The following is a 13,023-nucleotide window of genomic DNA, read 5'->3' on the forward strand; positions in this document are numbered from 1 at the left end:
GCGCTTCTTCCTCGCTGCATTGCGCCGGATTGAGAGCGCCTCCTGCTGTATCGGAGCTTCCAGGCGTGATTTCAGTGGATGTTTTAGCTTATTGTGCTTATTTTCTGACACCGTATCGATAACAGTGATACATTGATTTAGTAGATAGAAAAAAGTTAAAATGTTTAACAGCTGCAGCTCTTTGTAAGTTGACCCAAAAATCAAACTACGCACACAAACAAGCAGCAGGAGAGAGGATGACATTCCCATATGAGACGATCTATTTGATCTTTTTAACCCTCTCAGGCTCAAATTAAGTTTTTTGTTGCTAATGCACAACCAAGTCCTGCAGTGGTACTTCTGAGTAAAAAAAACTCATAACATATGAATGTGGGGTAATCAGGTTGTTAGTTTTTAACTGTTGCAAATCGGCAACGCCTTCCTCAAGAGGGTTAATATTTTAATATATTCATCAAATTGATTTCATATTGTTTAAATTTATAATTGGTAATACTCCCATGCACACTCAGTGCAACATCACACTGCTGCAAATGCATGTCTGTTAATTGATGACAGTCCAACATCTTATATTCTTCGTATCTTTTGTTAGTCTTATCGTGTCAGTGGTCGTGTTTTTAGTGATACTTACCACATGACACACATAAAAGTCATTTTGGTGTGTTTGCATGAAGAAAATCTTGGTCTTGAATCTCTTACTTTGGTTGGAGAGTGACTGGTTTTGTCTCAGGATCAAATCTTTGCTTTTTTGTAGATGATGTGATTCCGCTCATATCAGCTCAACAATACAATGTATTAAAAAAAATAATTAAAAAATCACTTTTTTTTCCCCCTCTCCCGTTAATGACTGGCATGTAGTCCTAAAATTGTCAGCATATAATAAAAGAAAAGGGACCAAGTCCAGAACCCTGTGGTGTCCCACAGGAGTAATTAAGCTAATTAGACATGCAAGCCAACAATTTAATGCCAACTTTTCAGATACCAGCATTTTAATAGTCATTTTGAAACCTCTTTTGATCATTAGAATTTCAGAGAAATAAAATTGCCTTTATCATCTCTGCTCTCATGGATTTCAGGACAGAACAAAGAAAAACACACAACACACGAGTAGAAGAGAAGAACTTTTTTTATATGTTGTGAAACTACAAAACATATCGTTTGTTTTTTGTGCTGGTGAAATATTTACAACTCTGGTCGACAGTACAGTGTCTGAGAATAAAATTCACAGCTTTTCAGGACTCTTACGATAAAAAGGAAAAAAAAAAAACAAAAAAAAACAAAACAGGAAAAAAGCACACATCCCCCCCCCCCCCCCCCCCCCCCCAAAAAAAAAAAAAAAAAAATCACAGAAGTGCAATAAATACATGCAGTGTGTTTCTCGTAGCCGCCTGCAAACGCATCACCGGGTTTGAACAGATTCATCAGATAAAATAAACATAAAAGCACAAAAAAACCAAAGATTTGCCTACGTGATGAAGAAAAATCATTTGTGGCTAACAGCATTTGTTTTTTAAAAAAACCTACATTCCTTCATCCAGATGTTTCAAATAAACGAGTCTTTTTTAATCAGAGGTTAACCGCTGAATTCCTATAGGTCCAATCTACTCGAGGAGACAGAGGACAAACAAAAAACGGCTAATATTAAAAAAATGAAAGTTCCTCCAAGTCTTCTTACACATCCAGCGATGGCGGCTCGTTTGGACATTAAACAAAAACATCTCCAGAGCTGCAGTGAACCCGCTGCTCGCTCTGCAGGCGCACGCCCGACTCCATAACGTTTGTTCAGTTCTCAGTGCGAACAGTCGGCACAAACTGGAATCTACAGCTGATCTGCACTCTGAGAACAACGGCGCATTTCTCGTTACCAACTTTTTTTGATTTATAAAAAAAATACACCAGACGGCCAAAAAAACATGCAAAAGCTCACGAAGTGGTCTGATGAGCAAGTGTACGATTAAAAGTAACTTTTTGTAATTCCCCTCTGCAGACTAACTAAAATGTTCACCACCAGGGGGCAGTGTTTGCTGAATGAGTTGAGCCTTTTTTAGATAATACAGGCCTTATTTCAATGATAAAAAATGCTTAGTGTGCAGATCAGGTCAAAGCAGCCATTTCTTCATGTTGTCTTTAGTTAATTTTGGAACATTTACAGTATTTTTTTAAACCCTGAAATTTACATCAAGTACCTTAAAAAGAAAAAAAACATCTGGCTGCATCTTTACGGTGACATCAGCAGTCTGAGAGTAAACCAAGGGAAGTTTCAGGATGGTAAGATTGACTGGCAGGTGTTAGCTTAGCTTTAGCACCACATGCTAGCAGCTCACTATTTCCAGCGTCTGATTTTCTGTCGTGCGGTAGCAGAGGGTAAAATTACAAAAACACCTCGTGACGAAGGGGTTTAAATCGTTTTACGTCAGAGGACGGGGATCAGCTTTTAAATCTTTGGTTTTGGTCTTTTTCACTGACTGTTCACACTGATGTCGAGCGATGGTGTCAGATTCACATCCTACCGAGGCTCTTTCAGAAGTCATTCGTGTCTCGTTATTTCAATCTTATTACCTTTTTTAAACATACATTCTAGAAAAATATATCTACTCCTACCTGGATGTGGTGGGACTATCTGACGCTTTAATGAGGACTGAAAACACTCACAGAGACTGGGCAGCAACAGGAAGTGGAGATGACGAAGGTAAACGGTCAAAATGGACAATAAAAAAAACCTCAATCATTTCCTAGAGCTGCTGTTTCTCTACACAGAGTTAAAAAAAGAAGAAGAGAGAAACATCTGGAATGACAGCAGCAGCAGCAGCTTGGTTTTCGTCAGCTACGTTCTTCTTTACACGGGGAATGGAAACACGAAGAACAAAACGCACCGACACCATCAGCCTGGTGGCCCAGCAAGAAGGAAAGTCGGACAGTCAATAGACAGCCGCTTATTTCTGCATTCAGCAGCTACAGAGTGACAACATCAGGCAGTCACAGGCACTTTAGTGACCATTCAAGGCCCAGCGTTCATTTTTAGCTCCATTTTTGGTCTCCACCACCTGAATAAATCATCTGCTCCATGTTCAGCAGGTAGTTTATAATCCCACATTTTGTAATAATAATGTAGAATTCATGTTAAATGTTTTCCATGTGAAAAATTTTCCACTTTTTAAATCGTTATTTTGGAGACGACTTCCTGACACATGCCTGTATGGAGGATCAAAACCGCCAAAATAATAATGGAACAGCAAGCAAATTAATAAATAAATTACAAATGTAAAAAAACAACAATTCTTCAACATTCAAGGCATTCAATTATAAAATGTAAGACAAATATCTGTTTACTGACCTTCCCTGTATTTCTGCATAAAATTAATTTAAAAATATTAACTCATGTCACATTTTACAAATTAATAAATACCTACATGTATTTCTTTTTTCGAACATTTAATGTCATTTTATTATTCACTCAGTCACATATTTTGTTTATTTTGGCACCTTCAATCCTCCATAAACTGAAAAGTAAAAAATTTCCTGTGCCAGATTTCTTTTTGCTTGTTTATGTAAACACTACATTAAACATCAGTTTATATAGAACGTGTCAGGAGTCTTTGGGAGTGACGTTTTTCTAATATTTACCAACTCCTGAGGCTCTTTAGCTGCTCAATGCATCGATAAGTTCACTGAATGTGTCTTTCTCCTCGTTTCAGAGTTTCAAACAAACTGAAACGAGGAGAAAAACAGTTTAAATAACCAGCTGAGGAAAAAAAGGCGATATGCTGAGTTTTGCTGGGGCACCACACTAACGCCATCCAACAGTTTTAAGTGCAGAAGGTCCGGTTCTAATAGAACTGAATGCTTCACAAACATCCAGTTACAGGTGGAAACGTGAGGGCAGGAAGTCTGAAATTAAAACTGCAAAAACTGATCAGCCAATCAGAGAGAAGCGCAGGAGCTTACGAAGCAAAGCTGGACTTCCGTCTTCCTATTGGCTGACGACTCAGTTTTTTTTCAGTCGCTTCCAGTCAAACAATCATACGATCAATAACAAGTTCACAGTCATCAGAAATGCGTTTGAGATCACTTCCTGTTCCGACAATCAGAAATCGTTCCAGCGTGAGGCAAAGGTTTCCAGACGTTTAACTTTCCAAAAACCCACATCAAGTTTTTCTTTTTTCAAACTTCTACCTCAACTTTCTTAAAGTGCAAACTACCCGATCAACTACCTGAGTGTTAGTGCGAGTTAGTGCTGTTTCTACACCGATGTGTTTGTGTGACGAGAGACGATGATTACGGATTACGCTCAGAGTGACGCGTCTCCTCTGAGCTGCTATCGTGCGGCCACGCTGACGTGCTACGACCACCTGTGCCGTCAGCACGACGTCGCTCAGTTTACAGAAAACTTACAGTTTGTGCCAGTGTTTGAAGATGAAGATAATCCTTAAGATTTCAGTCCAGGTCAGTTTGGCAGTAAGTGTGGCAGCTTATTTTTAACTCTTCGCCTCACAGAGAGCAGCTAATAACAGTTCAAAAAAATCCTTCTTTATGGCACACTGGACCTCAGTGCAGCCGCTCAGTTAATCCTCTCTGGGAAGGAAGCTGTTTTAGCCCCTCCCCTTTGAGGAAGGCTTTCTTTTGGGTGGAGCCTGAGATGGCCATATTAGGGAAATCCCCTCTGTATGACATCATATAGAACTAAGAGTAAAAAAAAATGTGTTTGGACAGAATGTTGCAAAATGTTGCCGTCTTCCAGTCCTCTAGTGTATTTTAGTCCGTTTCACTGTTTACAGTACCATTTGTACATGGTACCAATTACTCCTGTATATATTTATGTTTATTAGTCTCTAATTCACCTTTTCTTCCTGACTCTTGTGCTGCTGTAACAGGTGAATTTCCTCAGTGATGGATGATTAGTAATAAAGTCTGTATGCATCACACAGGAAACCTAAAGAAGTGCAGCGTTAGCTGAACACAAATGCTGCATTTTGGCTCTCTTTGCTCCAGTCTTGGTCTTTGTCACTTTAAAAATCTGGCTCTTATGTTCACAACATAAAAAAAGCAACTTTTAAGTGCCTCATTTTGCAATAAACTGTAGATTTAGTGCATTAAATCTCTTTATAAATGAGCCATAACATGTGATTTGTTGTCTTTTTGGCCTCTGGACTTTACTACGCCCTCCTTGCAGTTTAACAGCGTAGTAAAAACTTATTTAATCGACACTGGGCCATAAAAAACTCAAAGGTATGTTTAAGGTTTAAACAGGCACATGAATGACAATTGGACATGATCCAAAAACTTTCTCCTGCCTGATTGGACGGGATATAATCTGAGGTTATTTAATCTTTACTTAATCTTTAGCGTCTCCTTAAAATGAATCTGATTGGATGCTTCCTGTTGAAATGCATCCTGGGAGTTGTAGCTGCCCTGCTCTAAGAAACAGCTACTTGTTTTTTGTTCTGATCATTTAACCAGCAGAAATGTCACGTCTGTGTAGAAAATAACCTGACCTGGATTAAAAATCTTAAGGATTATAACTGTCAGATCTCCAACGACCTGCGGTGTCTGCGGCGATTCGTCTGCACAAACATGTTTTAGTGTTTCACTGTTGTTGTGTAGGGAGAGCCGCATTTAAAAACAAATACAAAAATTAAACACTGTGCTGTTTGTCTGCTCAGAAAATACTCTAATAATAAAAACTAATCCCACATCATCTGGAGGTCAATATTAAATATCTTTAAGCTGCAGCTGAATTTTCCTTTGAGTACCATTTTTGATTTTGTGCCATTTTCAGTACAAAAGTCTTCGTATGCTCATGTGTGACTGTATGATTCTGTGCTGGAATGATTTTAAACACCTACGAGTCTAAGAACAGCCGGTTAGTAACAGAAACAAAAACAGAAAAGTGGAAACGAGAATAAAAAAAGGAAAAAAACAAAAGCTCCAGCAGTGCTATCGCTAATTTACAAACAAAGACTATCCACATTAGAAATGCTGAGCTCTTTAAAATTACTCTCTCCACGGTTTCAAAGGTTTTTTCCTACTTATTATTATTATTATCAGTGTTATTATTATTATTTATTTTAATTCTTCATAATACCGCCAGACGTTTGCTTCGTCGGTGAGGGAACAGCAGGGAACGACTCCGGAAGGAAAATACTTTGAAATGCTTCTCTACACGTCGTCGGCCGGCAGGTCGGGGATGCAGGTCTTCGCTCGTGTGAAGAACGCCATCTTCTCTCTGAAACCACACACAGCGAACAGTGACATCATCATTGTGCGCGATGAGGTCGCTACCTTCAAACTGCCCCACGAATGAATCTGTGGTGGTGACGGTGCTTTTCGTACCTGAAGGTCTGCACCTCGGGGACCTCTTTGCGGCTCTGGCCTCTGATCTTGTGGACGTCCTTGGCTGCGGCCTTCATCATTTTCTCCACCCGCTTCTCCTGCTGCTGCTCCTCTCGAGTCTGAAGAGAACAAAACCAGAGAGTTTTTATTCCAGCAGGACAACTATACTGTGACAGTAAAAAAAGAAAGAAAGCACCCTCTGGAGGATTATCTGTTTCATCTGCACATTGAGAGCAAACGAGGACACAGAAACTGATTTCACCATGTAACATGTGGACAGAGGCTCCACGGGAGGCCTGGACACTCGGCGGTAAGTTCACCTGTTTCTCGGCCTGCCTGAGGAGCAGCCGGAAGCGTTCGTCTTCTTGGACCCAGGCGGGCAGCTCTTTCTGGCCCTGCTGCCTCGCCTTCTCCAGCTGCGTCTTCAGCTCCCGCAGCACCCGCAGCTCCTGCGCCAGCCGAGCCTGCCGCGTCCGGGACACCTGCAGGTCCAACTCCAGGTCCAGGGAGGTCCGCAGCAGCCCGTCCAGACCTTTAACGGGTACAGGAGGCTGAGAGAGGATGAAGGGGCGGGGTTAAGTGCCGAGGACAAAACACAAATTTGCTGGAAAATCATCGACTATGAACTGACGAGCTCTTAAAAACGTGACAGAGAATCTGACAGAAACTGTGAACGAGTGCAACAAAACAACAGTAACACCATCGACTTTCTCCCCGCTGCAGCACAAACTCACAACGTCACAGTGCTTCTGCTGCCTGGTTCTGTCAGTCAGACAGGCCGGCTGAGTTTGAGCCGAGGGCAAAGAAAGAAAAAGAAAAATGCATAAAAAAAACAAACCCAAAGCTAACAGAATCCAAACATCAGGGTGACGCTGATCTAAACTTAACCAGAGCTGAACCACAGCTCGACGCACACAGTCCTGCTACGTCTGCGCAGGTTTAAGTGCAGCCATCAGCGATGAAGCCTGTAAAGTCCTCGATCTCTGGAGGGGGCTTAAAAGTCAGAGTGTTTAATAACACCTCAACTTATTTGCAAATACTGTCACCAACACCTGCTGCCGTGGAGCCCCGAGAGGCCGAATCTGCTGCCTCGACTTTAAATCAATAGAAACTGGCAAATGTCAGCGCTGCATTAAACATTCAGACGGTCATTAAATATTAAGAGTCGCTTCACTGGGAGTCGTTAGGAGGTTTAAAGCCTCAAAAAATGCAAATTGTCTCTCTTTTCCGAGTTAATGCGGTCAGCAAATGTGAAGGTATTACTTTCGAGAAGTCGAGAAGCAGGAGGATCAGAAAGACGAGAGAAACCGCACCACTGAAGCTGAAACACGGGAACCGAGCGTCCCGCGGTTCAGCGTGAACAGCCACGCTCACAGGTGAAGGGGGAGGGGCTAAAATGGCTCATTATAGACAGTGCTGCACCGAAGCTCAGTATCAGATAAACTAGGATTATTATGAACTGAATCATGCAAAGCTACTTTAGCAGAGTTACTTACTCAACAAATACCAACAAAGCTTCAATGACGAGTCTCACAAAGGAACTACTTTCTTTTGTCTACATCCGCCACACAAAGTAGGCGTGACGCTAGCTAATGTATAATGGTTCTGCAATGATGCAGAGGTGAGGGGGCGGAGTCTTTACCCTCTTCATGCGCATGCTGCGTCTCTCGGAGGCGTTTCTGACAAACGGGGACTTCTTGGAGAGCGTGGAGCTGTCGCTGTCACTGCGGTTAATCTGCGAGGACAAAAACGAGCGTTTAATGAGGTCGCAGCGTCACCATCGGCGCAAATCCTGCGTAGGTCTCACTTACCCTGCAGATGTACTGGCTCTGAGGTCCGGGCGAGAAGGTCTTGGAGCGGATGATGGTGTTGCCCCTCATGAAGGGGTTCTGCTGGCGGACGTCCGGGCGCCGCTCTTTGGGCCGAACCACGGAGCAGTGATGCAGCGACGGCAGGCTGTCCATGCTCGTCTCCTTGTTCACCTGTAGGAGAGAACCGCAGCGGTAACGAGGACGCTCACCGACCGAGGCGCCGTCACAGTGTTGGTTCTAAAACTGCTTCCTGCTTAAAAACAAACTCGAAAAAGGTCCACTGGAACGGGAAGTCATTCTTCTTCTTCCCCTGCTTAAATGTCAGCGTTCCCAATTATCAGAGAAGAAGAACTCTAAACACAAAGTGGCTCGTTGACCTTTAAGCTGAAATAAATGGCGTTACCTTCTCTGTGATGGTGGCTGCCGCCACCGCCGCCGTCGGAGGAGGGGGTTTGGTCCCCTTCTCCTCATCTTCCTCCTCCTCTGCTTCCCATTGGCTGGTCTCGTGATAAAACTCATCCTCTTCCTTCAGAGGCCCCGCCCCCTCCACGCCGTGCTCTTCGTCGTCCTCGAACATGTCCGCCTCCAGAGGCTCGCCATGCCTGATGAAGACCAACCACAGACACTCGTTCTTACTCGCTACGCCACCATCGTCTTCCTCAGACTGAACACGAGGCTCGCTCATAGTTTGCATCACTCAGATTTTCATCCTCAACACTCACCACTCGTCATCCTCAGGCCCTCCGGCTCGGTCGCCGCTGGAAACGCGAGTCTGAAACACAAACAGTTTCATCAGGACTTTTTAATCCTCCGATCATTTCAAACATTTTTCAGATCATTCAACAGCGACATTCCCGTCACACTCGTAACACACACAGCATTTATGTCCCGAACAGTTTTCCACACTGATTGTGCATCAGTAGAATTCCTCTTATATTCCTACGTGACTGCAACCAACATGGCGTCTTACTTTCTATCCCTTTAATCTGATTTATGTATTTAGATTGAAGCTCGGTGATGGATATTCTATTCTATTCTATTGCATTCTATTCTGTCTCACTCACAGCTCCACTTTTAAAGACTTTTTGACCTTTTTATTGACTCATGTATCAATTTAATGACAGAAATGTGTAAAATTGTAACTGTTACTTTTCCTCTTCCTTCTTCATGTGCACACAAACGACTTTATTATTATGATCAATATTTCCTCACAGGGACATTAAACTCATGTTGTGACTCACTGAAAGCATCTAAATGTGAAAAAAGGACATCTGAGAACTAAAATGAGAAGAATTAGTTTTGATGAAACTGGAGAGGAAACGAAGCACGGCTCATTTCTGGGCCGCTCGCTGGGCTTCTGCTGACCTCGGGCAGGTAGACACGACTCAGCAGGTTGTACCACTTGGTGCACTTCTCCTCCGAACAGCTGACGTCAGCGAGGCTGATCTGAGCTCCCGCCTGCAGCGAGGAAGAGGAGGGAGTCAGAGAGAGCGTGAGCATGTATTAAACTGTGTGTGATAAGAACCTCGTTAACAGCTGATTAATTAACAGCTGATGACCTTTAACAAACAAACCGTGAGATCCTCGAAGATTAGTGAATATTATCATTTTTTTTTACAGTGACGTACGAACTGAAACTAACCAGACACTCTTCGTGGCCCGACTTGCCGGTGTCGCACACGTCCACCCTCAGGGTCTTCTGCCGCAGTGCACTGTGGGATATCTGCATGCCAAACACCTCGTTGAACTCCAGGGCGTCTCGAGTTGGCGAGCTGCGTGTTCGGAAGAGGCAGCGAGTGGCCTCCACGCAGGGAAGCACCGCCACGCGTACATACCTGCAGGAGGAAAGGGCAAAGGTCACGCGATGATGTCGCGATGTAAATTACAGACTGTACACTAAAGATGGACGTAGCCTCCATGGCATCAACCTCTGGTTTAGTTTTTTTTTTTTACTTTGGAGAAAAAGTTTGTTTACTTTTTTATTAACTTGATTACTTTGAAACGTCACCTAAAGGCGGAGCGGCTTGGCTGTTTTCTGTGATTATACTTACACATATTTTAGTTTTCTAACGTTCATTATGATCTCAGTAAATAATCATTTTAGTTTTAGATCAGATTCCATAAAACTGCCCCGTAGAAAAGAAAAAAACGACCGTATTGAGTTTTTCTGTTGAGCGCCTCAAACACACGGCAGCGTGGCAGAGGCCATTAAACCTGCTGAGATACGTTCGAGGGGCAGGAAACACACTCGGACTGAGACTTCGTACATTTTCTGGTCGGTCGGCAGACAGAGGGCGCTGCAGTTGGACAGCTGCATGACGTAGACGGTGAAGCGCCGGTCTCTGGCCTCGTAACGGAAGCCGAGCTGCACCTGAGGGCAGCCGGGCGCCAGGCGGTCCTCGTAGGAGCTCAGCAGGAGGTCAGCGGGGAGGCCGGGTCTGCGGGAAACAGCACGCAGAGTTATTTTAACCTCCAGCTGCAGTTATGGGAAATCCGTCCAATGTGACTCATTTATTAACAAACTGTAACTTTAAATTTATGAAACAAAGAGCCAGACCAAGAAAAATAAAAGCGCAACAATACGAGGACAAACCTACGACCTCAAATGTAAAACCTTCGTACTTGCGCTCTGACGGCTCGTACACGCCACTGTCGCCGGCGACCGACTCGTCAGACACGGCCGAGGTCACCCCAATCTTCTTTGGCCCCGCCCCCGTCCCTCGCAGCTCGGAAGCTGAGCCTAAAAAAAACAAAAGAAGAGAAATAAAATCATCCTTCAATAAAGCGGTGAAAAGGCGAAACAGCGAAACAGCGACCACGTGTGGCGTCTTTGACTCCCGCTCGTGTTATTTATGTGCAAGTACAAAACTAAAACGTCCAAACTGTAGAGAAAAATGACGAAACCTGAACATGAGTCTGTCTGATCCCTGAGCTCAGGTCAATGAAGTGAACCAATCAAACCTGGCCTGGAGCCGCACAGCACTGCAAACAACACATTAAAACTAATATAATAAATAATCTGTGGACTAGATGTGATGTGGACCTGAGAAAGACTTCAGGCTCGTGTGGCTTTGACCTGATGAGAGCAGGAAACCAGACACCAGGTGCAGCTTTCACCTGAGCCTGACTCTCACTGTCGCTCTCCGAGCTCTCATTAACCACACAAAGGTGCAACAAGCTGCTGCAGTGCTGCAAAAAATGTAAACATGTAAAATAACAGAACAGTTTCTTTTTTTATTTGAATTCAACTTTCTGCTTTTTCCCCTCGTCTGACGTTTTCTTGATTATTAAACACATTATTCAACAACACCGACCGTCACTGAAGTTAAAAGTGTCTCTCGCAGCCGAGTTATTTCATATTTAAACTATTTAAGTGAAGCTCAAATAAAGAAGTAAATGGGGGGAGGGAGATGAGGGTGGTAGGGGTCACGGGGTCGTCCAGCAGAGATTTGGGGAATTTTTGCCCATAAAGCCCTCGTTGCTGGTCCCAGTCAGTCTGACATCATGGCGGGAAGTCTGCGAGCGCAGGCGGAGGCAAGAGCGCCACGAAAGACGTCGGAGCCGACAGCAGATCAGGAGAGAGACAAGCCGGTAACAAAAGCAAAGGTAGGTCAGCGCTCAGGTGCAGAAAGGGGCCTGGGAGGGGAGTGAAACGTGAAAACATCACATTCATCGACTCACTCGGTCCTAAAACAAACACGTTAGGCCCACAGACCCCGCCTGATCCAAAACACAAGACAACAAAGACCCTCAGAGTAACACACTGGGGCAAAGCTAGTAAAAAGAGCTGATGTAACTTTAGTGTCCTTCTAAACCCTGAAAATGTTGCTCTCTCCGGTATTTATGGCGTTATGAGGGATCAGAAATAAGAATTGATCAATACACCGGCACCAGGTTATCAGCTGATATCGATATCTATCAGCATCAATAACAACCGATAAAAAAATGTAAGAGTAGAAGAAGAAACGGGAGAAACATGTGAACCGTGTTACAGGTGTTGATGTTGCATAATTTGTCCTGTAGAGGGCGCCCTGCTGCTGCTGCAGGCTGGCAGAGCGTAAACGAGCAAACGAGTAATCCAGCAAAACAGGATTAAACCCAGAAAGGACTCGTTAATAACGACACTAACAAACGTCAGGCAAAGATGTTTGTGTTTTATGTCCCTGAAATGTCCCACATATCGAATGTTTTAGTCACCAAATACAAACGTCAGCCTCAAAAATCCTGCATCTGTCGGCTGTATCAGAAATACGGGAAAAAAACAAATGATTGTACTGTGAGAGGATGTAGGAGGAGAAGATTAAATATCATAAAAAAGTCTTTTTTTAAAGACTGAACTGATTTACCTGGAAAAAAAGTTTCTCAATTATTTAGTTTTAAAATTAATAAAAGTCAAAATTATACCTGAAAAATGAAACTGGAGCAATGAAGCGATCACAGCGATCACGTCTCCTGATGCAGAGAACGAGCTTCAGCACTGAACAGCTGCAACCCTAAACCCTCCTGACCTTCACCTCCACCCTCCTCATCGCTGCCAGCAGCCGTCAGGTGTCACACACAGTATTAAATTCCTCATCACGCACACTGAGAGGAGGAGGAGGATTCCTGGAGTCGGGCTTTCTAATAAAGCTTTTTCTCTGAAGTCAAGAGCTGCCTCTGTCACAGCGACTCGTTCCTGACTATGTTTTACAAGTCAGACCTGACTGCTGTGCGGCTGAGAGCCTGGGAGGCTCCTCAGGTCTGATGAAGAGTCACGTTTCCACTCAAACACGCAGCTTTTATTCTAGTTTCTGATGGCGGGCAGTTATAAAGACGGCTCGCTGTCACCTTAGCAACACTGAGGATTAAAAGGACTCAGAAAAGCGTTCGTCCTCACTGAGATGAA

The 13,023-nt window shown here is 43.6% G+C and overlaps 1 protein-coding gene across 1 annotated transcript in view; it reads right to left on the reverse strand.

Moving 5' to 3' along the window:
- Positions 1–5,018: 5,018 nt before the first annotated feature.
- The window catches only part of wwc1 (WW and C2 domain containing 1), a 38,557-nt gene continuing 30,552 nt past the window's right edge, over positions 5,019–13,023 (reverse strand). The window contains exons 12-22 of the mRNA XM_084940975.1: positions 10,761–10,878; positions 10,406–10,576; positions 9,781–9,973; positions 9,504–9,596; positions 8,861–8,910; positions 8,542–8,740; positions 8,139–8,309; positions 7,970–8,062; positions 6,648–6,878; positions 6,328–6,446; positions 5,019–6,220 (exon numbers count right to left, since the gene is read on the reverse strand). Coding sequence (XP_084797101.1) covers positions 6,154–6,220; positions 6,328–6,446; positions 6,648–6,878; positions 7,970–8,062; positions 8,139–8,309; positions 8,542–8,740; positions 8,861–8,910; positions 9,504–9,596; positions 9,781–9,973; positions 10,406–10,576; positions 10,761–10,878 — 1,505 coding nt within the window. The 3' untranslated portion in view covers positions 5,019–6,153. The remainder of the gene's footprint in view (positions 6,221–6,327; positions 6,447–6,647; positions 6,879–7,969; positions 8,063–8,138; positions 8,310–8,541; positions 8,741–8,860; positions 8,911–9,503; positions 9,597–9,780; positions 9,974–10,405; positions 10,577–10,760; positions 10,879–13,023) is intronic.

This window comes from Perissodus microlepis, chromosome 10 (genome assembly GCF_051167445.1).
Source record: "Perissodus microlepis isolate ML-2025 ecotype Zambia chromosome 10, ASM5116744v1, whole genome shotgun sequence".
NCBI classification, from domain to species: Eukaryota; Metazoa; Chordata; class Actinopteri; order Cichliformes; family Cichlidae; genus Perissodus; species Perissodus microlepis.